Source organism: Tachysurus fulvidraco, chromosome 2, assembly GCF_022655615.1.
Source record: "Tachysurus fulvidraco isolate hzauxx_2018 chromosome 2, HZAU_PFXX_2.0, whole genome shotgun sequence".
Lineage (NCBI taxonomy): Eukaryota > Metazoa > Chordata > Actinopteri > Siluriformes > Bagridae > Tachysurus > Tachysurus fulvidraco.
The window spans coordinates 36,615,147-36,640,986 of record NC_062519.1 but is presented as its reverse complement, the minus strand read 5'-3'; the positions used below and the strand labels follow the sequence as shown (position 1 = coordinate 36,640,986).

At 37.9% G+C, this 25,840-nt stretch overlaps 4 protein-coding genes across 5 annotated transcripts; 3 read left to right on the top strand and 1 right to left on the bottom strand.

Annotated features, from left to right (window-relative positions):
- Positions 1-2,690: 2,690 nt before the first annotated feature.
- Positions 2,691-4,141, top strand: LOC113653990 (hydroxycarboxylic acid receptor 2-like). The gene has a single exon (XM_027163912.2). It carries the CDS (start codon positions 2,691-2,693, stop codon positions 3,660-3,662), a length of 972 nt encoding a protein of 323 aa, XP_027019713.2. The 3' UTR covers positions 3,663-4,141.
- A 3,000-nt stretch (positions 4,142-7,141) lies between these two features.
- Positions 7,142-8,110, top strand: LOC113652402 (hydroxycarboxylic acid receptor 2-like). Its single transcript, XM_027161420.1, has one exon. The coding sequence runs from the start codon at positions 7,142-7,144 to the stop codon at positions 8,108-8,110; it is 969 nt and encodes a 322-aa protein (XP_027017221.1).
- A 2,265-nt stretch (positions 8,111-10,375) lies between these two features.
- traf3ip2b (TRAF3 interacting protein 2b) lies at positions 10,376-16,599 on the top strand. Of its 2 annotated transcripts, none has more exons than XM_047810200.1 (9): positions 10,376-10,512; positions 11,887-12,545; positions 12,675-12,717; positions 13,009-13,073; positions 14,232-14,329; positions 14,417-14,485; positions 15,498-15,614; positions 15,703-15,777; positions 16,317-16,599. In XM_047810200.1, exons 2-9 carry the CDS (start codon positions 11,900-11,902, stop codon positions 16,437-16,439), a joined length of 1,236 nt encoding a protein of 411 aa, XP_047666156.1. In that variant the 5' UTR covers positions 10,376-10,512; positions 11,887-11,899; the 3' UTR covers positions 16,440-16,599. The 2 variants fall into 2 exon arrangements, with proteins under 2 accessions (XP_047666156.1, XP_027019318.1); XM_027163517.2 differs by having other exon boundaries at positions 16,293-16,599.
- A 63-nt stretch (positions 16,600-16,662) lies between these two features.
- clcn4 (chloride channel, voltage-sensitive 4) lies at positions 16,663-25,627 on the bottom strand. The gene is made up of 12 exons (XM_027163506.2): positions 25,215-25,627; positions 24,081-24,235; positions 23,238-23,337; positions 22,969-23,156; positions 21,485-21,607; positions 20,796-21,002; positions 20,580-20,660; positions 19,892-20,437; positions 19,586-19,772; positions 18,614-19,009; positions 17,967-18,183; positions 16,663-17,770 (listed from the first exon to the last, which is right to left on the bottom strand). Exons 1-12 carry the CDS (start codon positions 25,228-25,230, stop codon positions 17,680-17,682), a joined length of 2,307 nt encoding a protein of 768 aa, XP_027019307.1. The 5' UTR covers positions 25,231-25,627; the 3' UTR covers positions 16,663-17,679.
- Positions 25,628-25,840: the final 213 nt, after the last annotated feature.

Below are 25,840 nucleotides of genomic sequence, written 5' to 3'. Positions count from 1 at the left end.
AATGCCCTTAACCCTCAATTGTTCAGTTATTATATAAATGAGATAAATTTAAGTTGCTCTGAGAGATTGTCTGCCAAATGTTGTAAATGTAAACCAGAAATCACAGAACTAGATACCAGGCAAAGGAACAAAAGTGTGTAAACTGCAATATAATATACAACACAAAAAAAAAATGAAACACAAGGGCTTGCATATGCAAACTAATCAAGGGAGGGACTGACAACAGGCCAGAATAAAATGAGACAGTAGGAAACATACATTTATAATATATAAAAAAAGTCTTCACAGGGTATCGATCCCAAGGGACACCCAAGAAGCCCCCAAGGCACAGAAAGGAAATGCAAACTCTGCATACACACAGGACCAGAGACAGGAATCAAACCCCCAACCACAGAGGAGCAAGGCAAGTATGCTAATTACTAAGCCACCATGTCTCCAAAAGAGGAAGAAGAAGAAGAAGAAGAAGAAGAAGAAGAAGAAGAAGAAGAAGAAGAAGAAGAAGAAGAAGAAGAAGAACAAGAACAAGAACAAGAACAAGAACAAGAAGAAGAACAAGAAGAAGAAGAAGAACAAGAAGAAGAAGAAGAAATCCTGCTAGTCATGCTACTGTAGACAGTGGGAGGTCAGCATGATATTCCTTTGCACAGTGCAGGTGTACATGTCTGTTATTTAAGATGCTTCTCTCTTTTTTAGTGTGTATTTAAGGGATGCAAGATGTAAAAAAATGCTTTATTGAGTGTCCTTTCTTTACAAACTGGCTCCAATTGATCTAGCTGTATTTCTAGAACAGAGCTTCTGAATTAACCTGTTAAATTTCTTTGTATCCTTTGCACTGATGCCATTTTCCCTAGCACACAACAGCATAGAAATGTGAACTATCTGGTAGAACACACACAAGAGGGATGTGCACATATCACAAGTACCGTACTTTCCTAAGAAAGTTGAGGAAACTTTGGCTCCTCTTGTCTCCTCTAGACAAGATGCCTCCATGTCATCTTCATCGGTGGTACCATGTACAGTAAAACTTTTTCACACCACTGTACTGTATATGTGACAAAATAAAGGCTTCTGTTCTTAAAGCAATATGTTATGCTGTCTGTTCTCAAAAAAACAGAGCAAAGAACACTCATCTGTAACCTCAGCATAACTTTTCATTGATTTAATGACCTCAGGAGACCAAATCCTTACTGTCCTTTTGGTCATTGGTTACTATATATCATGGGTTTACAAAGGAGTATGAGAAGAACCAGGTTATGATTTGATCTCACCAGTGGTGAGAGTTATAGTTCTGGAGTTATAGGCCTCTTTGCCATTTGCCTACAGCAGACACATTGTTTTATTCTCTTTCGTAATACATTCCAAAAACTGTCAATTGCCTCTTTTCCACCAAAAAGAACCGGGTGCTGGTTCAGAGCTAGTGCTGGTGCTGGTTCAAAGTTGGTTCCACTGGCGAACTTTCTAAGAACCGGTTTGCCTTTCCATAGGCTAGAGAGCCATCACAGACCCAAGTGTTACGTCACTGTATACGTCTCATTTGTCCCAGCAACATTAGTGCAGCAACGCCAAACACAAACACAACATCAACAATGTTGCTTTACTGTTCATTCTCATGGCTTTGTGAACCTAAATTGGCATCCAAATACGGCAAATCCAATGCGTACGTGCAGCTCCATGTAATTTGTATAAACAGAGGTTGCAATCAAGAAAGTACATAACATTATTTTATCATTAACACATAAAAAAGTTAGCCTTAGCATGTAGCTACCTACTATCATGTGTGCTGATAATTGATCATATTGCGGTAAAGTAAAAGTGTATTAAACATTAGTATTCTAAAGGTACATTATCAAAGGCGCTAACAGTAACCCAGCTCCTGACACAAGCAGTTCCTAAGTCTAGACCAGCAACGTTTTGGTGCTACTTACAGTAAGAACCACTTTTCCTGGTTCAGAGCCGGTGCTTTGTGTGTCAAAAAAGAAAGAACTGGTTCTAAATTAGGCTCCAAACCAGCACTCAAACTGCCTTGCTGGAAAAGGGGCAAATGTTCACTTCCTTTATTGCAATATGACAAGGATTACACCATTTCTTTCATAATCTTTTTCATTGTTTTCATTTCATGTTTTCGTTCCACCTTCAATGTAGTAAACCCATTCAAACTAACATTAGCATCTGATATGTCTGAGTGTAGCCATGACTCTTTGGGTGTTGATCTAAAACCATTTTATTTGCCAGGAAACTTACACTCCCAATAATGATTGGAGGGAGATAGTTTAAATCTCCTGCTCAGCTGATGCCATATCTCTGTCGCAGCTTCTTTTGGAGTTGTAATTTGTGTATGGCTGCCTTCTATTTTCAACATTGTTTTTCATTTAAAACCACAGTTGAATATAATTAAGAATGGTGGTAAATTTAAGTTGGGTTGGACTTTGAGTTTAGGACAAATGTAAATCACATTCATTGTTTATTCATACATCGTGTGTCTCAACAATGAACTTACATATAAGGAAGTGTGTTTCCATGCCACAATACAATGTGCCTTTTTAATAATAATTTTTATATTATAATATGTGTGTTGGGTGGCGATTAGTTTGACGTTTTGTTCACCTGGTTATTTGCCTATGAGTGTAGAATAAAACATTAGTGCATGGGAAAGAGTTTCTCACTTTCTCACCTGCATCTGTACTGCCAACATGTCAAACTCCTCTGTATGTTGTGTGTTTGAGCCACCTATTTTAATAAATGTCCTACCCCCTATACTTATCATTGAGTTCATTTTTGGCCTCACAGGGAACATTTTGGCCCTCATTATGTTTGCTCTTGATGCGGAGCGCTCGAAGCCAAACTCCGTCTACCTGGCAAACCTGGCTGTGGCTGACTCTGTGCTTCTCTTCTTCATGCCATTTAGAGCAGACTACTACATCAGAAGCCAGGACTGGATCTTCGGAGACGCCTTCTGCCGCATCCTGCTCTTCGGTGTGGCAGCCAACAGGGCAGCTAGCATCTTCTTCCTCACTGCCGTAGCTGTGGACCGCTACCTGAAGATTGTGCACCCATTACACCGCATAAATCGGATGAATCTGAGCTACGCCATATGGGTCTCTGCAGGTCTCTGGGTTATGGTTATACTTTTGACAGGTCAGTTATTGGGCTCACCGCACTTTTTTAAGTTCGGCAATCACACCCAGTGTGAGAGCTTCAACATATGCTTGGATAACAATCCACTATCAATCTGGAGCAATGCCTTCTATGTGATCCAGTTCTGCGTGCCAGGCAGCATCATCATCTTCTGCACAGCCTGCATTACATGGCAGCTGAAAACCAAGACCATGGACACCACAGGCAAGGTCAAGAGGGCAGTCCAGTTCGTTTCAGTCGTTGCCATGGTCTTCATCATCTGCTTCTTGCCAAGCACTGCTTCACGGGTTGCTGTTTGGGTCCTGAAGATCTGGTACAGCGAGTGTTCACACTACAATAATGCAAATGTGTTTTTTTATTTTTCACTCTGCTTCACTTATTTAAATAGTGTTCTTAACCCTCTGGTTTACTACTTTTCCACTCCTGCATTCAGTGGTACCATACAGAAATTTGTCAGGAGACTTACAGGGCAGAAAGAAGAAGTGGTGTCAGGGAACAGGAGTGTGGCTTCAGTAACAAGTGGTTAAAATCTACTCAAGAAAAATATGTGAAAAATGCAGTTAATTCAGAGGTGCACTTTGTTATAGTTTAATTCAAACTGATCGTTCAGTTGGCTTGAGATATACTATATATTTTGTATCATTTTTGTTAGAAACACCTAGAGCAAACAAATGATAGAAATAACAACTCTGTAAAACTCTATATACTATAAAGCAATTATAATCTATTTAAGCATTATTTGACATTTGAACACATACTGATTGCTAAAAGCCACCACATTTAGTCCTCCATCTGCTCTATTTTTTTAGTACACCCAACTGGGCACATAGGTCTGATCCGCTGTATATATTGTTGACCAAAGTTGAATAATTGATTTTGCTTACAGTTTGTATATCCTTAGAAATGTTAGTAACAATAAGACATATCACATTTAACTGAAATATGGAGACAAACTGTCTATTGTCATACATTTATATACTTAAAGAATGCAAAGTGTAAAAATCAGCCTGTCTAACATGGAATTAAATGGAAGGGTTTATTCAGGAAATGCTGGACATTAACTCAATGTAATATGAATTTTAAATTCATTTGAAAACTGATTTCTGATCTACAAATAGAGAATCATGGGTATTGCTTGACGAAAGCGCAGCAGAACTAAAACATACATGATGCAGCCAATACAAAAAAAAAAAATATTCTCAAACAATGTAGTTTTATAATATGTTGGTCATATTAAACACACATCCCAAAACCACATTAATGAACTGTTATTCTATTCTATAAGTAGATATATTTTGTTTTCCTTTAAACATAATGATTTGATATTCATTATCTTCTTTTCTGTCTGACATTGTCCCATTTGACCTTTAATAACCTGAGAGAACGACTTTTTTTTTTTTTTTTTTTTTTTTTTACGTTTTACTCTTATTTAAAATTATTATTTAAATTTTGTAAGATCTGAAAACTATGGGAATTTTAAATAGCAAACATTACAGTTTATCTTGTTCACTTGACATAATATTGCATTCTGTGCAGCTACAGGACACTTCAGATAATAAAGTCAAGAGTTATAAATGAAAGGAGCTGCATACGTTATTATTTCAGATCTGTGAAGACATTTGAAGTTAGAACATGGGTGGGGTTTTTCTTCACAGTCTCATATTTCCTCCCACCTCTAAAAAATTGGTGTCACCTACTGTTATTGAGAATGAGGGTGTGAATGTGTGGGTACATGGTGTCCTGTGTCTGTTCTGTTCCTCCTCCTTTTTCCGGTACTAAAGTTGATTAAATAATAATATGTTAAGTTTAAAGAGTTGATTTTGAAGATTAAATGTAAGATTTACCTTTTCCTAGCCAGAAAAATCTCTTAAAAATAGCTTGAATCACAGCTAAACTTCATCTCCTTTATAAGATACAGTATATAAAGATATAGATATCTCAGCTCATGAAACATCAGTTCCTTCCATGTAATTTCCAGTTCTGAAGGTCCCAGTTAGAAAGGTTATGAATAAATGACATAATATATGTGGAACTGAGCTATCCAATAAGGTAAATTGCAAATAAGCTCACATCTGGGGTCTTAAAGTCAAACTACAGTCCTGTCATATTGTTATGTCTGACTGGTATATGTATTACTGCTTATTGTAATACAGGTAACCAGTGTTAAATCCAAAGCTGAACTGATCATCAAAAACTATAAGACAACAAAATTTTTAAATACAACATTAATGTGACTTTTGATAAGTATCAATGTAAAACTATATATATATATAAATTATATAGATTTCCTCTTATAGACTTACAGAAGTAGATATTGATTTAAATTACTGTAGCCTTCCTTCAGCAAAAATTAATCTGGCCCTCTGACCAAGAAGGCATTTCCACCTGCAAAAATGTTTCTCACTAGTTGCTCTTGTCTTATTCACAGGTTCTTCCTCTTGGGCCTTTATAAAATCTTCTATTATTTAATAATTGATGGGGAACATACTACCGAATTGTGGAAGGATAGTGACATCACAATTTTGTTCATACTGTACCATCTTGAAATCTTATCAAGGAATTCAGATAGTGCACTGTTCTAGCCAGAGTGATAGTGCAAGTCAAGAAGTGAAGTACAAGTGAAAAACTCCAACTCTGATTTCACGGGTTCAAGATTACAGGAATTACAGGAATTGATTTCTGCTCCTTCTAATCAGCTCCTCCTTTCAGAAACAGTTGCTTCCAGCAGGAACAAAATCCAGACCCAAATGCAGTCATAACAGACAGACTGACAGACAGACAGACAGACAGACAGACAGACAGACAGACAGACAGACAGACAGACAGACAGACAGACAGACAGACAGGGGTTTATTGAAAAAAAGTAATAAAATCTGCACACACAGGAAACCACTAGTGAAAAACTAAGCGACTAAAATACAAAAACCAAAGAGTTAAACAGAGCCCACCAGGTATCAAGCAACAACAAGGACTCAGCAAGCGACACATGCGAGACAACCAGTATAAATTGGAAAGGAAATTATAAAACAATAAGGGACAGGTGTGCGAGGCAGGGAAAGGGTCTAAGGATCGTGAGAGCACAAAACATACAAAGATGCATGACACAAGATATAAACAAACCTCTGCTGAAACGATACCAACAGGGTTCCAACAGGGAATTGTCCAAGCCATCATGACACTCTTCTACTGATGTTGCCTAAACGTATAGCAGTTGTTAATTTTCTACATCATTATCTCTTGTTGGAGTAATACAATTATCATATTGCAAGAGATCCATTCTTATGCCATTCTCTAAACCACTGACATTTATCAAGAAAGGATTTGAAGTGACTGGATAATAAAGGATATTTCTGTCCTTTAGTTTCTGATAGGGCTGAGGTGCTTCCTCTGTCCACTGGAGTGTCTTTAGTTAACCTGTGAGAACTGATGTGCCGGGGTGCTGTCACATAACCGAAACCCACAGTGAACTGACAGTAACGATTACAAAATTCCTAGACCCTCTGCAATTTTTTTATGTTATTCTTGTGAATGAAAAAATCAAGGTGTCATCAATACAAACATTACAAAGTGACTGAGGAACTGTTATGGGATTTCAAGCCTGGAGGACAAAGGGGGCATAAGTCATAAGACAAAGCAAGATATTTAATTTTGCCTTTGTTACTAAACATTACTTATAATTCAAATCCACTGCTGGGGTTTATCAATAATGGTTGGAAATAATAAACAAAAAGTATTTTATTCTTAGTTTAGGATAAATGCAAAGCACATTCACTGTTTATCCTTGCACTTATAGTAATAAGTACTTATAGCTTATAACACTCTCATGCATGTTGCCTGCCACAGTGCACAGGCTATTTGTCATTTTTAAATCATAATGGGGTGGGTGGCCAATTGTTGGACATTTTCTTCACCTATGTATTTGCCTATGGCAACTACCTATTTGCCTGTTATGTAGAATAAAACATCAGTGTAGAGTAAAAAGTTCATTTCCATCAGTACTGCCAATATGTCGAACTCCTCAGTTTGTTGTGTGTTTGAGTCCCCTATTTTGGACTACGTCCTCCCCCCTTTACTTATCATGGAGTTCATTTTTGGCCTCACAGGTAACATTTTTGCCCTCTGCATGTTCGCCTTCCATGTGGAGCGCTGGAAACCAAACTCCATCTACCTGGCAAATCTGGCCGTGGCTGATTCAGTGATGCTCTTCTTCATGCCGTTCAGAGCCGACTACTACATCAGAGGCCAGGACTGGATCTTCGGAGATGCGTTCTGCCGCATCATGCTCTTCCTCCTGGCAGCCAACAGGGCAGCTAGCATCTTCTTCCTCACCGCTGTGGCTGTGGACCGTTACCTAAAGATTGTGCACCCATTACACCGCATAAATCGGATGAATCTGAGCTACAACATGTGGGTCTCTGCAGGCCTTTGGACTATGGTTTTACTTATTACAACTCAGTTGCTGGGCTCGCCACACTTGTTCAGCGTCGGCAATCGCACTCAATGTGAGAGCTTCAACATATGCTTTGGGAACAATCCACTATCAGTTTGGAACAATGCCTTTTATGTGATCCAGTTCTGCGTGCCAGGCAGCATCATCATCTTCTGCACAGCCTGCATTACATGGCAATTGAAAACCAAGACCATGGACACCACAGGCAAAATCAAGAAAGCAGTCCAGTTCATTTCCGTCGTTGCCATGGTCTTCCTTATCTGCTTCTTTCCAAGCACTGCTTCACGAGTTGCGGTTTGGGTCCTGAAGGCCCAGTACAATGAGTGTTCACACTTCAGTGAGGCAAATCTGGCATTTTATATTTCAATCTGCTTCACCTATTTGAATAGTACACTAAATCCTCTGGTTTACTACTTTTCCACTCCTGCATTCAGTGGCATCTTACAGAAACTTTACAGAAGACTCACAGGACAAAAGAAAGAGGTGCCCTCATGTACAGCCTTTAGTAACAAACAAATTAAGTAGAAGATTTATATAAAAATGAAAATATTATTACATATTAAAAGCTAAAAGCCTTACATAGTTAAGCTTCCTTTAAGAAAAAATTTAATACTGTACTCATATTTAGGTTTCTTCCTCATATCATCTCAGTTACTGTACTTTTTCCCGAGACCATTGCCTCTGGTTAGCTCATTAGGGATAAATGTAAATGAAAAATGTAAACTTTATGATCTTAGTTCAGAATAATCAGATGTTATATTCCTGTAAAGTTGCATTGAGACAATGTCTGTTGTTACAAAGTGCTATACAAATAATGACTGGATTAAATTTAGCTCTTTGTTTTAGCAGTGAACAGTGGTTTTAGTGGTTGAAACCTTAACTCTGTAAAACAGTACATTTTTACTATAAGGTAATACAGGGTAATTCCAGCATTTTGTGACATCGGGACTCATATTGACTTGCAAAGTGTCTCATCGCATGCTAAGCTTGACATCAATGATGCAGTTTGCATATTTTACATGCAATCTTTCCATGGGAATGTAGACCAATATTCAAAAACTGAAAAACATTCATTTACATTTTAAAGGTGGAGCAAAAAGAAGAATAAGCAAAAGCAAGAATTCCCTCAATCCCACACACCTGTGATGACATTAAGTAAAAATTTCTACCACAATTCAAACTGTGTGGTTGGTTAAAATGTTCTGATGGTACAGTAATTGGAGTTTCATTTTCATCTTTTCTGTTTTTCAGTTTTTATGTAAATGCTGGTATTTAATTCTGATTCTGAATTTCTGTATTTATTAATGAAAGTATGTTTAATTTCAATTTATTATTAGTTCAATAAAATGTGGGTTTATTTGTGCTATACTCAGTGATGGTTCTCTGCTTGTAATTTTAGCACTGGATGGACAATAATTCTGATGTCACACCGTTTGTCCTTCATTACTATAGTTACTGACCAGGTGACTAATAAGAACCTTTAAAGTAAATGAAAAAAAGATAGAAATCAAACACAAATAAATGTAAACATGTAAAACACATTTAGAGTATTTCTCATGTAATCTAATATATGTAAAGTATATATATATATATATATATATATATATATATATATATATATATATATATCCACATATACAGAAAATACCAAATTTATATTTAGACAAACATTTATGTAGCATTTGCAGCACAAAAAGTTCTAGTGAACAAAAAAAGAAATAGAGTAATAAAGTATATAAATATAAAACTTGCTAACAGAAGTCATAACTTCAGTAATTAAGTGTATAAGAATAAAGCATATGATTATATGCTTTAGGTTTAGGTTTCTTCCTTATATCATCTCAGTGACTCAGAAACTGGCATGAGTGCAATTTGGGGAGCAGTGGTGCCTCAAGTGGTTAAGGCTTTGAGTTGTTGATTGGAGGATTGGAATTCAAGCCCCAGCACAGCCAAGCTGCAACTGTTGGGCCCTTGAGCAAGGCCCTTAACCCTTTCTGTCCAGGGGCATTGTTTCATGGCTGACTCTGTGCTCCGACTCTGTGCTCCTAAATTCCAAAAGTTAGGATATGTGAAGAAAGAATTTCACTGTATTGTAAAGTATACGTGACAAAATAAAGGTGTCTATTAATCTTCTATTAATTTTACTGTGTTAGTGGCTACTTTCATGGGAAAGGTTTTATGGGATCAAGCTTCAAAAATGGTAAGAGAGCTTTGTTGGAGTTTAACAGGCATATGTTCAGGGGGCAGGAGAGATGGAAAAAGCAAGAGCAAAGAAAAAAAATGTAAGTTATGTATATGGATATGAATATATTTTGTTGCAATTGTTAGAACCTTTCTGTAAAATAAGCAAAATAAATAAATAAAAATAAAAATTTCACACTGTGGGTCACTGGGTAGCATGTTGCCTATACATTATTATTATTATTATTATTATTAGTAGTAGTAGTAGTAGTAGTAGTAGTAGTAGTAGTAGTACAAGAAGAAGAAGAAGAAGAAGAAGAAGAAGAAGAAGAAGAAGAAGAAGAAGAAGAAGAAGAAGAAGAAGAAGAAAGGTTGTTATATTATTTAAAAAAAGATATGCCTCCAATTTGTTGGCATAAAACCTTAATCATTATGTGTAAGGTTTCAAGAGTGCCAGGATTTCTGGGGTTAACCGTATTGCTCTATCATAAGAGACCACAGCTACCACAGTTACTTGTTTCACAAGCTACTCACTACAGTTTTACACACCATGTGTTTCCATGGCAGCCAGTGTAAAGCCCCACCCATAGGTCAGCCTTTATAAAGGCCAAATGATCTGTTTTCACTTACTTTCACTGGTGATGCACATCACTCAACATCTAATCTATAAAAAACAAACAGACACACACAGAATACAGTAGATACAAGTGCTCTGTCTGGTGCTCTGACTGTTCTCCCATCCTCAAGTGAGTTTGTGATTATTTATTCATGTCTTTTTATCTTTATTCTTTTGGGTTAATGTGCAGTTTAAACAAGGGTAAACGATAACAATCTATACATTTCAGACATTTAAGTTATCACCAATAACAAGGTGTCATTTATAAATATAGAGTGTTTACAGTTATTTGTATCAGTTTTTCAAGCAAAACCAGAAAGCTTTCAGACAACCATCAGCAATGTCAAAATTCGTAAGATTATTACGAAAAAATAGTCTTTTATGTGAAAAAATGTGATTTTTATTCTATGGAATCAAGCCAGTCAATTGAGTAATCATATATAAAGTGATCAGGTTTAGGGTTGTACAGAGGAAAACCTACAGCATTAAATTTCAATGTAAAGCAGCTTTTTAAGAAGTGTTACACAGAGGTTTGTGATGATGGAGGTACATACAAGATTGCACAGATAAGGCTTGTGGTTTTTTATACTTGCAGCAATGTCTGCAAAAAATTAATACACAGTAAGAGAAGGGTTTTTTGCAGGTCTAAAAAAATTCTAGCATGTAAGGCCGTATGTCTGGGTGTATGCGAAGGCCTAGTTTTTCACATATGGCACACATACATGGGCTTCTTTTTTGCACCTTTTCTTTGACAGATTTCTAGTGTGAACTCGTTCTTTTTCCGCACTAGTTCCCATGTGTGCAGGCGTAAGAACAAAAACATAACAAATGTCAATGTCAGCACCTTTTTTTAATGCATTCATAGGAAATATTACAGGATAGATAGATAGATAGATAGATAGATAGATAGATAGATAGATAGATAGATAGATAGATAGATAGATAGATAGATAGATAGATAGATAGATAGATAGATCAAAAATAAAATAAATAAAAAATAAAAATTGAAAAAATTTAAATACATAAATAAATGTATAAATAAAATACCCAGAAACTTATGTTTAAAGTGGCACAAAAACATAGGCGCTGTTTTTTTTAAATCCAGTGTAGGAAACATCAGGAAACTGTATACGTGATGTTTCTACAGTATGCACTATGTTATCTTTACAACTCATTTGCTGTGTTTAGCTTGCTGAGTAGGATAGTTTGCTTGACATGACCCAGATTTGAATGATACGTTACATCAAGATGATGGAATTCTTTGTTGCCCGGCACATCCATCTCACTTACATCCATTTATAATGTGGTTAAAGCATTCAAAATTAGATTTCTGTCGACATTATGTAGGCAAAAACATTTTTAAGCCAGAAACTTTAGAGTGAATGTTTGTATTGGGTCTGCCCAAGAGTACAAGGATATCCAAAGTATACTTAGACTAGTTTAGCAGTTTAAATGCTACAGCACAAAAGGATATTTTATGTAATATATTGTGGTTTTTTTGCAGCTCCTACATCAACATGGCTCATCACAGTCACCATCAAAATTCATTAAACTGTCCTGAGGAAAACGATGAGACATGGAGTGCGGAAGTCCAGTCTGGGCTTCTACTGACTCCAAAAACCTCTCTCGATCACTCCATTGCCCTAAGCAGGGTAGTGGAAGGACAGACATTTAGCCACCAACACAACCCTATAGGACCCAGTCTTACCCAGTCCTGTGTAAAACTGACCCAGCCTGATCAATTAACCAGACCCTGCCAGCAGGCATTGTACCCAAACCAGTTTAATACTAATAGAAAAGGTCTGGAGACTCATCATGGCTGGCACTACCCAAGCTACCATAGCCGAAGACCTGGTGAATGTCAAACGAGTAGTCTACCACCGTATTTGCCCTCTACTGATTACCACACTTACTTGAGTTCTGGCTATGAATTACCCAGTTGGCATCACTCCTACCCAGGTACATACAGCTCCAGCCTTAACAGCCTGGAACAGCCTGGTTCGCTGCACTCTTTTATCGCATCTGGATCTTCTGTACACACCAACCAGGTGATGCCTTTCCCTGGCCTCCACTGTGAGTACAATGGACAAGTTCCACTCCACATAGACCCTCAGGAACATCTCATCTCCAGGCCTGTATATCGGCTGTCCCACAGACAAAAAGGTAACTGGATCAAGTCTTTTAAATATCCCTTGACTTCCATCAAATGTTTATGTGAATATTGTTAAACAAATATTAGTATTATATTGTGCAAGTTAAGAAATGTGTCTTGAATCTTCTGATATCACACAGATCCTGAGCTATTAGGATATACACATACAGGTAACACAAAAAGGTGAGTAAATGAGTCACCTTATTGATCTATTGCAACAATCTTGCAGTAATAAAGAGATCATCCAAATCATCTGTAAAGACTTAGGTATTTGGTAGTCTATTATAGTCCAGTTGGTCTGAAATTAGCTTGTACCTGTCGGTTCAGAGGAATGCATCCAAAGCCTAACATTTAAAAACCTCTCATTTTCAATAAGATGAGATTAGATTATCCATAGAACTTTATGAACAACGTGTAATTATAAAGCAAAAACAAGGCTTGTTGTTGTGGCTAAATGGGGTTTCCTCTCAACAGTGGTGCTGTTTCTTACACACCTGGGCAAAACAGTCTCTGCAGCACACCGCTTTCCCAGGAACAGAGTGAGTCCTCTTAATAATCCATTGTCTTAATAATCTAGCAGAAATTTCCAATACATATATTCATGGCTACAGAAGGCTTAGTGTTATATGATTTAGCACAAATGTCCTCTGTGCTGTTTCCTTCATAAGGCTTTGGGTGAACCATGCCCAGCACAGGGACTGAATGAACATGATATGTGTTTTGGTCTTCGGTGGTTATATTCTGAGCTGGTATTCAACAGCATCAATCCTTCCATATAACCTCACTTCACCTTTACTACATGGGATCAGCCATTTTTGTTCTCCTTAGACACTGTCTCACTATGCTTAACAATCAAATCACAAAACTTCTCATATCACTGCTATGCTGATGACAGACGATGAGAAGACGTCTTAATCTATACATTAAATACTGAAATGCCTTTCTCACATTTCTTGTTAAACTAAATAAAGGAACTGCCCCACATTCTGCATAGCACTTTGTATCACAGCACATCTGAGTTCTAAAATCTGATTGGTCAGAAGGTTTTCTATAACAGCAGCTCCGACTATAATAAAAAATCACAGGTTTATAGAAATTAAATTTTCATTTTAAAAAGGTAATACATGTTGAAGACGTTTCTTTTATGAGACTTTTTTTCCTTTGGAAGGAATCTTTAGTGTCAGCACTTTGTAACAGTCACAGGTAACGGTTTTATTACATGGGGTTCTTACAAGACTCAGTCCCAATAGAAGTTGAATAATTATGTAGAGTGATGCTCAACAATCAAGCCAAATAACAATTGAGCCAAAAATAACAACAGACTACAGGTGTCAGGTCGAGGCTGTTTTCTCATATCTAACCACTAGTGAAGTCAATTCTAATCTTCAGGATGCCTGCCATTTTCTTAAAGTCTCTTGAGTGGTGGATCTAAGACCAGCATCTTCAAACTTTGCATTTCAGACAATTTCTATCCCTTTTTTCTCTGCTCTTTGAATTATTGTTTAGAAACAAATCACTTTCTTATTGACTAGACTTATCTATTCATTATATGAAGCAGCATTAGACTAATTCTAATACATCCTCAGATAATTTGTTAGACATGAGATAAAAGTCTCTTTCATGTGACTAAATGGAAATGGAAACATGTTATGGATGTGCTAGTCTATTTGTCACTCTCTTATCTCTTGCATGCAAAGGAAAAGTGTTTGTCACATATGAGGTGGACAGCGAAGATCATCTTAAAGAGGTCATCAAGTTTGTGGCCTTGTTAAGAAACAACGGCTTTGACACGCATGTAAGAGGATGTGCATCAGCTTTTTTCATGTTCTTTTATGTGACAACATCCTGAAGTGATGAATTGTTTCCATCTGTATGTATCCAGATTGATGTTTTTGAACAGCAGCTCTACAGCGTCAGTAAGATTGACTGCATGGAAAGATATCTCAATGAGGTAATGCCTGTAGATGCCCATTCTTTAGAGTGGCCATCATTTAATATCTTATCAATATCTTAATCAGCATCAATAATCAATGCCTAATTAAGGAAGCTGTGCATAATTTATTAGGTTTAACAACCACGATTGGATAAATACATCATGATACAAGTTTAAGTCACAGCTTGTGAGAAAAAACATCACCACGTAAATCCTTTGTGGTATTAAGCCGTTGTGTTGTGTAGTTGACCTATTTTTCGCTGACTAGATTGACTTTATTGTCACTGTGCAAGGTACATGTACAGAGCCAATGAAATGATATCAAGCTTCAAAAAAATCTTCAAAATACTCGGTGAACTGTGCAGTCCAGTTTGTCCTGAACTGACTTTTCTGTCATTTCCACTTATAACCTCATTTCCACATTTAGTCTTCACTCCAACTGATTCAAATTCAGAGCAGGGTTTCAACATAAGCCAGTAGATCAAGTTATTATGTCTCAAAATATGCTGTGTCTGCAAAACAGTACCGAAGCATCCGGTCCCTCACAACTGTACTGTGTAACACTTGTGTTCCTCGAGCCATCAGACTCCTCAACACCCAGAACTGATCTGAACTGAAATCTCACACACTTTAAATATACATCTATGTTTACAAAACTACTAATATAAACACTTTATATGCTGTGTTTTGTTTTGTTTTTTACACGTCACTTTTATGCTGCTATCGTATGTGTAGATATTTTTACAAATCCCTTTTTTTTGCACTATGGTCCAGACTACAGACTGTGTACATTTTGGCGCCATTCTGTTTTATCTATCTGTACTGTAGCATATTGTATTGTCTGTCTGCACTGTCCTTGTCTTTGCACAAGGTTGCACACTATGTACTTTATGTGGCAGGCTAACTGACTTTTTAGTCCTTAGCTCTATGTTGTTTTAAAGTAGCACCAAGGCCCTGGAGGAACTTTCTTACTTTTCTGTATTCTCGACTTGAGCTTGATTACCTCATTGCCATGTTTGTCTTTCTGCAGAAAGATTACCTGATTATCATGGTTATAAGTCTGAAGTATTTTGAGACAGTAACCGGTGCTGGTGTGAGTGTGGACTGTGATGAGAGGACCTCAAACACTGTGTACATCCACAAGCAGGTGTGCAGAAACTCATGATTTTGGTCTTTACACCTTCACACAGTTGAATTCCTGTACATTTACCGCTTGTGCTTTGTTTCCTACTCAGCTTCAGAGTGAATTCATTCAGAATGGCTGTAGGAACTTCAGGGTCGTTCCTGTGATTTTTCCTGGAGCTAAAAAGGTAAACATTTAGTTTAGTAGTTCAGATTTACTGCTAGTGACTAGAAGACTGTGAGTTCAAATCAATGGTCTGATGAAGAGAAACGAATGAGACACAAACCTGCTCAAAAGCGCAGATTGAATGGATAGATATAAGAATTTAGTAAATTAATAAAGTGTGTACTGTAAAATTCAACATTTTGCATATCCAAGGTTGTTGAAAAGCTGAGGTTAAAGATGATATGAAATAGACACAGGCATAAATAATGAAATATCAGTTCTGTTTGAAATTTCAAGTTAAGTTGAGTTTGACTTTAGTTACAATAAAGTGGAAATTCTGTAATTTCCTACTTTACACAGTTCTGAAAACTACTAAATAGCAATAAAATAACATCTAAGCAAGTGAAAAATCTATATTCGAGATATATTTACTTACCAAGATAGTGTATTTTCAAAAAGTGTGAGATATTACATAATGAAATTAAACAATAATAAACACGGTATGTTTCCATCTCTTATTTTGCAAATGGTCCTCAGAGTTACGTTCCCCTTTGGCTGCAGAACACACACCTGTACAGCTGGCCCAGGGACCGGGACGATATTCTACGGCGGCTCATGCGGGTGGAGAAGTACAACCCCCCACCTATCGGCCCACTACCCACCATCTTCTCCAAGCCCATCTAACTCATCAAGAGGCATTTGGAATAACAACAACAGTGCAACAGTGTCTTAAAACTAACAATTAGCCAGCTGTAGGATGGGACATTCACAGTCAATGTAAACAGGTGTAAGAAAATGCTTGTCATCATGTAAAAGAATAAATAAAGATTACAGAATAGATGTACGTACAGTATGTAAATGTTCATTAAAGTTAAGAGAATTATTCAAATAAATAGGAATGTCCAGATGTTGATTAAATCATTTAATAATCATAAGCTGAAATTAAAATCGCAGATTCCCTTTTCCAGTATTTTCCAGATAATTCGTAAGTGGTTTCTTTTGCATGTAGCTGCCAATTAAAACAAAAAGGCTCGTGCCATTTAATACTGCTCTGCCATTTTGTTTTAGTATCAAGCAACTGCACAAAGTGCACATAAAAATAAATCATAAAAATGTACAACAATCGCAAAAAATGTAGCACGACATCTGACATTTTGTAACAGGTCTAAATAAATACTCACATTAAAATAATAATAAATATTCAAATCCCTAGAATGTAAGAGCTAATCATATAATATAATCAGTATCTTACCTTTAATCCTGTAATTATAGCCTGCATGAAATAAAGTACCTCCAGAGCGAACTGACTAAAGTTCCCGTTTATGTACGTGTTATATTAGTTTGTCTTGTCCCTTATAATAGGGAAAATGTAATAAATTTAATAAATTACAACAGCAATGCCTAAAGTCAATGCCTAAAATGATTAAAGTTAAAAAAAGGAGTATGGCAGCAGCAGTTAGATCAACACAAGTTACAATGACTTAAAACACTTGAACTTTTTTGCACTTGATGCACAACAGCTTAGTGAGTCAATGGGAATTTTTGTTACTGAGCTGATAATAACAGAAAATGCTAATCAGGGGCGCTGGAAGCATTAATGCCTTCTCCTGTCAGATCATATTTGATCTGACTGTTTTACAGAAGTCCCAGTGTCACTCACAACAGGCTGGGCTTTGAATACTTAAGTGAACATCATGGTACCTGATTATTGATGAAATCACCTCTAAATGTTGCCATGCACATCATCCAAGATCTTCATTTCAGATTCTGATCTTTTTTGGCCCAAAACACATAAAGGTTTGATATGACATTTCTACACGATTAAATACTTGCAGTTACAGTAGTGTTGCACTATTTACAGACTGTAAGGTTCATGAGGTCACTGGCCTAACAAGGTGAAAGGTCAGAGACGGAGATAGGCTTTTTAGTTGAACATGATCGACTCAGGGTCCTGGTTCATCATTTGGGCCATGTGTCGTAGCACATCTTTCTTAGTGATGATGCCGAGTAACCGCCTAAGGAGCAGAGAAATATGATGTCAGAAAAACTGATTTACAACATGGATGGAATCAACCAATCATGAAGCAGCAGGGCAGAGCAAAAGATCGTGTAATTTAATGTTCACATCCAACATCAGCGTGAAGGAAAAGTGTGATAAATAATAATTTATGGTTTCCCACTGATATATGTTCATATATGTGAAACTCTTACCCGCTGCGAGTGACAAGGCACTGGCGAAGGCCGAGCTTGCGGAAGATGTCCACCACAGTCTCCATAGGTGTGTGGTCAGTGACAGTAAAAGGACTCAGGTTCAGGATGCGCCTCAGCTTCAGGGGCTGAGGGTTTGAGGCTGGCAGCTGTGGTGCGTCCTCGGTGAAGTACACCACTGAGTTACTCACCACGCCATCCTGCTTCTGACGTGCAGTCTCTAAATTTACATAGAAGAAACAAAAACTATTAATTTTTTGCAATAGATACTAATAGATAAAGAGATACTGAAATAAGACCAAATAAACTGTGTTAAATAAAAAAATTTAAAAAAAAAGAGTATTCTGTACTCTTGTCTAGAAGAAGTTAATAAATTGTTTGGAGAATTTACATTTAAGGCAAAAGTGCTATGAAGTCTCATCAATCATTTCGTGATGTCTTTCTGATATGGGCTTCTGACAGACGGTAGCAGTTTTAAGAGCATCAGCTTACTAGATTTTGTCAATTTATTGACAAAATAAAATTCATAATTGCCCAGCCTTTGCTTTACAGTGGCAGCTAACACTTGAGTAACTAAAACTAACATAGAGAAATGTGAGTAAATATATATTCTGCATTCCTACAGAACTGCAGTGAGTGTAAGTGCTTACTGATAGCCAGGGTCAGATCCCTGCGCTGGACAAAACCGATGAGTCTTTCGGACTCACGCGAGACGACCACAGGGAAACCGTTATAGTCCGTCTCTTTGATGAGCATCTCGACGTCCTCCACTGTGGTGGAGTCCTGCGTGAGGACGGAGAGTGGCGGCTCGTTCCTGCGCGGTCGCATCACATCGGTGGCCAGGGTGCGGTGTGTGAACTCGTCCTGATCCAGGTACGGGTAACCATTCAGACGGATGTGTGCCTCATAAATTCCCTCTTTACTGAACGCATCCGCCACCCACTTACTTGTAACAGCGGCGGCCATTAGAGGAACAATGTACTCTAACCCGCCAGTCAGCTCGAACATGATGACCACCAGAGACACTGTCATCCGAGTGACTCCACCTGAAAGGAAGAGAAAGAGAGTAAAGAAGTAAGAAAAAGGCAGGAAAGAAGAATAGGACTAAATAAAACCGCTCATTAGATTGCAACATAATAATTGCGTCTGCATGTTGCACAATTCAGGGCTTGTTTGGGCAATGATTCTCAGGTCTCTTTTCACGCAGATGAACTCCCTGTATTGTAAAATGTTATATCACTTCTGCTGTGCATAGTTTTTCAAACATTAAGGCAATAAGTAAATCCTTGTATAGTTTCAGTTTAATTCTTGTATTATTTGTTTAATTTTTTTCCTCAAGACAGTTTAATGGTTCACGTAAAACTTTTCAGTCAAAAGCTGAACCCCCCCCAACTGCTCCCCGGGCACCGCAGCATAAATGGCTGCCCACTGCTCCAGGTGTGTGTTCACGGAGTAGTTGTGCACTTTGGATGGGTTAAATGCAGAGAACGAATTCTGAGAATGGGTCACCGTACTTACCCGTATGTCACTTCACTTCATTACACTGTTAACCACAACCTGTATGAACCATACATGTAATTTAATTTAGCAAACATAGCCTGGATTATGCTGCACTGTCTTACCAAGACAGGCTGCGGCCCCCACCATGGCATACAGCCCGGGGGTGACACAGTCTGCACCAGGGCGACACCAGTTCTTGAAGATGATCCATTCGTGGTGGTGGTAGGCCATCTGCTCCACTGCAATGCCCACTATCCTTCCAGCAATAGCTCCAACCGCCATACTGGGGATGAACAACCCTGACGGGATCTGGGCAAAGCAGTAACACAGAAAACAGTAAATATTTTGTTTGAAAAAAACACTTATACACTTAATACAAGTGATTAATGTGTAATAACTTATGCACTTGTATAAAAGCGATGACATACCTTCATGCCAAAAGTAAAGATGGTGATGACTATCTTAAAGATTAATGCTAGCGCCAACTGCCAGAGAGCGGTGTACACCCCTGGTCCGGCCGGTCTGTCTGGTATGTCATCCTCAGGACGACTCATATTGGGGTTATTGATGTAATCGCATAGTTGGGAGGACTCGAGAGCACCACAGTCATTAAACAACTCTGAGATTAGCTCACTGGTGCTGCGACGTGTGTACGGGTTAGGGAAAGCCAAGATGGCTGTAATGCCCGTCACCACAATTACCTCCAAGACAGGGTACTTGCCGAGACGAGTGGTCTTCCTGCGGCGACACCAGGCAATGTTGCCCCGGATAAACAGGGTGCCCCAGAGGCCCCCAAATACTCCAAGCAAGATGAAGGGAACTAGCTCTGCCATGTACCACGGTGTGTGATACTCCACGTAGAATAGCACCAGGCGATTGTTGCCGAACGGGTTGATGGAGCGCAGCGTGAAGGCAGCAACCAGTGCAGCGAAGAACGAGCGCCACAGTGTCTTAAGAGGGAAGTAATAACTAACCTGAAAGAGGAAGCTCAAATTGGAGAAGGCTCATAAAAGGAAGCAGTTTTATATATGTTCTGAGTACTCAGAAATTTACTAAAGGCTATGATGAATGTTTAGCTGCAATTTAAGAAGACACTGTTTACTGTGATGTGAGTACCTCTTCTAAGCTGAAAAGCACTCCACCTATTGGAGCACCAAACGCCACAGATACTCCAGCAGCCGCAGCAGCCGATAAAACCTACAGATCCCACAAACAGCATGCAGTGGTGGTGTTACTTCCGGTCATGACAGAAAAAAAGAAGAACTAAAATGTATAAAAAGAGAATGGCTTTGCCATCTACAGTATTACATGAACATAGCAGTGCAATTTCACCTCTCTACGTTTGCCTTCGTTCTTGCTGTATTTGGAGAAAAGGCTGCAGAAGAGGTTCCCACAGCAGCAGGCCACGTGCACCAGTGGTCCTTCCTTTCCCAGACTCAGACCAGACGACACGGCCAACACCAGAGTGACTGTCTTAATCAGCAGGGTCCACTTCCCCAGGTAACCTCGGATTATGAACCCACTTAGGATTGTCTTAATCTGGCAAAAAAAAAAGACTCAGTTCAGTCAAAAATTCAGTTCAGTGTGAATGATGTATAATTTATAAGCATTTTTATGAGGAAAAAATACCTTCCACTAACATAGCCTGTGGTCTATTTTAATATTATACCTTTACATTTATAGCGTTTGGCAGATGCCCTTATACATTTTACCTCATCTTATACATCTTAGGGTTAAAAGCCTTGTTTAGGGGCACAACAGTGGCAGGTTAGTGGACCTGAGATTCAAACTCACAACCTTCTGATCATTAGCCCAACACCTTAAACACTAAGCTACCAGGTCACTAATACACAATTAGCAACTACATCCCTAATACATTAAAATAAATAAACTTCTCTTGCATCATTTCTATGTTAACATTAGCCTGGTGTACTGCTTCTAGAAAGATCATCATACTGAGATATTCAATTCCCTATTAAAGCATTTCTAAGACCTTATGGTTCCTTAATAGAACCCCTCACCTCTGGAATTCCTGATCCACAGGCATAGGGAGCAAAAACTCGTACCAAAGACACAGCCAGAAAGGAGAAGAAGAGTGCCCATAGCACATACAGGAAGTAATTCAACACATATACTCCAGCACCCTAAGCACAATACACAGGAGAGAACACATTTCAGACATCCATCGCATTTCTGTCTTTTCAGTGTACTGTAGTTGAATTACACACAACTACACAATACAAGTTGACCAATAAAAAATCAGCTGATATTAAGGTTCTATGAGATGATTTTTTATCTCTGGAAATCAATTCATTTCAAAGTTTTAATTAGGGTGCAGATTTAGAACGTTAACGACCAAACCAAAAGCAAAAAATATCTCTCTGAGATTACATAAATATTGCACAATATTGTTATTTGCTCGATGCACTTCTCACACTTTATGTACATAACTGATCAGTCATATATTCTGTATTCCAGGCCTGGCCAACCCGCGGCTCCCGAGCCGCACGCGGCTCTTTGCCCGGTTTCAATGCGGCACTTACGTTCAAATCGAAGTTTGTATTTGTGTCTTTTAATATGCGTGTTCGCTTCACTTGAGTCCAATACAGTAAACAATTTGTGTCAAGTTCGGTCTCAAAATGGCAGGGAGAAAAAGGGTGATGTTCATGTGTGCCCATGTGTATGATGTGGCTCTTTGCGGTAACACAGTAAAAAATGTGGCTCTTGGTCTCTGACTGGTTGGCCACCCCTGCTGTATTCATATTTAATTCTCATACTGTTTACTGTATCACATCTGCATTGTCTTTTGTAGACTGTATCATCTTGTCTTGTATAGTTTAGTGTTATTTATGTCTATACTTTCGAGAGTCACAAGCAGCTGGAACCAAATTCCTTGTGTGTGTCAACATACTTGGCCAATAAACCAATAAATTCTGATTCTGATTCCGATAAAGAGGCAATTTTTTTGAAGAATGAAATTCAAACTTGAAGTCATCTTCCTCTGGGTGACAGCAGATAATGCAGTCATATAGAGAAAAAGAAGTACAAACAGTACTAAATGTATAGGATGATATAGAAGGTCTAAATTATCCAGGTGAGATTATCCACTAAACAAGAAGGTGAGATACAAGTAGAAACTGGTTTTATAGTGCTTAGAGTATGTAATTTGCGACTATATGAGATAAAATTGCATTAATAAAGTAAAAGTAATGTCTCTTTAAATACTTAATTTAAAAAAGGATATAATGTATAAGTACTTTGCAAAAAAAATGCTCATGAACTTGTCATTAAATAAAAACAGATACCCAAAGAAACCCAATTTGTGGTCCTTTCAATTTCACCATACTGATAGTTATTCGCGCCTAAAGATTTTTGTGTTACACAACAAAAAAATTATCCTTTAAAAAAATGTTTAGTTCAACATGTGATGCATAAATAATGGTAGCAAGAATAAATGTATATAATATTTAAAAAAGAACAAGCGTCAACTCGAGTCCTTCTGTACCTCAGTGTGTCCTGTCATCAACTCAGCCCATTTCTGCCACTGAGGACATTTGTCCCTGTCGGCAAATGTAGTCTCATTGGATGTCCAGCAGCACTGCTCATGGCTGTACCAGAATGCAGACAGACAAACTCCCTCCTTAAGGTCTGTCATCCAGTCCACAGCAAGGTCTATGACTCCAGCCAAAGTGCCTGAAGCAGAGAAAATGGAATCATCACTATGACCATCAGTCAGTGTTTATCAATCTCACATAGAGCCACTGAGTTTTATACCTGATAGTAGTCCGATAAGCAGCATGACCACCCATCCTGACCAGGCATCCAGCAGGCTCTTTACAAGCTCCCAGATAGATTCCTTCCGCTTGTTTCGAATCTAAGCATAATATCATTCAGTCAGAGTCACGCTACATGTCCAAAAGTATGTGGACTCCTGATCCTCACACCCATATGTTCTTTCTTCCCCAAACTGATGCCACAAATTTGGAAGCATACAATTGTGAAGAACGTCTTTGTATACCATAGCAAGTTTTCCTGTCACTGCAACTAAGAGGACCAAACCTGTTCCAGCATGACAATGACCCTGTGCACAAATCGAACTCTATGAAGACATAATTTGCCAAGAACTTGAGTGTCCTGCACACAGACCTGGGCTCAACCCCACTCAACACATTTGGAATGAACTGGAACACTGACTGCACACCAAACCTCCTTACTTAACATCAGTGCCTGATCTCACTAAGGCACTTATTGCTGAATGATCATGAAACCCCACAGATATACTCCAAAGTCTAGTGGAAATCCTTACCAAAAGAGTAGAGTATATTATAACAGCAAAAGGGTTCAAATCTGGGACTAAATCTGGAATGTGATGATTAACAAGCACATGTGTGACACGTGTGATGATCAGGTGCCCAACAACACTTGTGGACACAAACACTTCAGAGACAGTAAAACCTGATCTGGAAGCAAAGGGTGGCCCTAAGCCATAATAGGAATTCATATATTATTCGAGATATATTGTCCACTCATTCAAAGGAATTCATCAGCTCTTACTGTACATTTCTGCAACGCTGATAATGATATAACTGTTAAACATGTGTGGATCTCATACAGTACCTTCCTGTGGCGGTCAGTGTCTCTGGATTTCTCCCTGAGCCAGTCAATGGTGTGGAAATCTTCATATGTGCCAACATCAGGAATAGGTTCATCAAGGAAGTCCATCAGGTTCCCAGCCCCGTTCATCTCCTCCGTGCTGGTGGCATTGCTGATCACTTAGGAAAAGATCAAACTGTCAGAAAAAAACAAACCTAACAACATGGTCAACAGGTCAAGACTGAAGTGTAGTTTGTACCGCATACTAGTAATGGTTATATAGAAGTAAATCAAGACTGGACTGCAGCATAAATATCCTTAAACAAACAAACAAACAAACAAGTATTATTTTAAAAAATTCAAAAAAAAAAAAAAAAAGAAAGAAAGAGAAGAAGAAGAAGAAGAAGAAGAAGAAGAAGAAGAAGAAGATAGGATGTACTTATTATTATTATTATTATTATTATTATTATTATTATTATTATTATTTACATTCTATGTAAAATGCTAAACTTATGAGCACATCAGAGACCATCATATCCTTAGGACATTTAATCTATGAAGAATAAATGAGCAAAAATGCAGCAGAAAGGTATTATTTTTACATTATATTCCATCATCATGAATACTACACTCAGTTAAATATTGACTATTATATATATATATATATATATATATATATATATATATATATATATATATATATATATATATATATATATATATATTGACGGTTATTAAACTAACTATGTGTTATAAACTGTTAACTACCATTTGTTTGCATTAAATCTGTGTCCATGACAAAGTGCTAAGAAAAAGCTAAAACCTACGTCTCAAAAATCGATATATTACAGCAGATATCAGGTATCAGGTGTCATCATGATTCACATGTCTTTTAAAGACATATATCTTAAAATAAAAAATGGTCTGCAAGCTTAAAATAACATTTGCACAAGACAGAGAAACGTCAACAAAAGCCCCACGCGCGCGAGACAGAATTAGACACCATCAGTAACAATATAAAACACGGTTACATTCAGAATAACAGCATTACTGTCATTTATATCGTTTATATTTTGAATTATGACGTGAAACAGGTGCAATTTAATTCCCCGCAGCGGAAATGTACAATCTCCTGCATGTATATTAGCGTATTCTTACCTTCTGCCTCCGCCATTCTTTATCATTAAACAATCCTTGTTTATCCGTTTACTTAGATCCGTTTCTGTAGTATAAACATTATTTTTTTTTAAAAGCAATAATTCTTTTAAACGTCACTTTATGACTGCCATATAATAATATAGCTAGCAAGAAGCTGGTAAATAAAACAGCCGTCACTTTCCCAGCATGCATCTGGGTGCGTCTCAAATCGACGAAAAATATACAGCTTGGTAGCCTAGTGCTTAAGGTGTCGGGCTACCCATCGGAAGGTTGTGAGTTCGAGCCCAGGTCCACCAAGCTGTCACTGTTGGGGCCCCTGAGCAAGGCCCCTTAACGGTCAGTTGTATAAAATGTATGCTGTCAATAAAATATCCGTCGCTGCGTGCATCTGGGTGCGTCTCAAATCGACAAAATCCAGCTTGGGTTGCTAAGCTACCAGCAGCCAAAACAGCATTTTTCTTACTACTTGACTAAAAAAATCTATATGTGTTCGAGCTTTTCTGCCTTAATGTTCTTTATTTACTTTTAAAAAAAAACTTTACCATGCTGTAGGATTAGCATGGCTGAGGGGATTTGTCTATTCAGTCACAAGACAGTATTAATATGGTCAGGTGATGAGTCAAAGA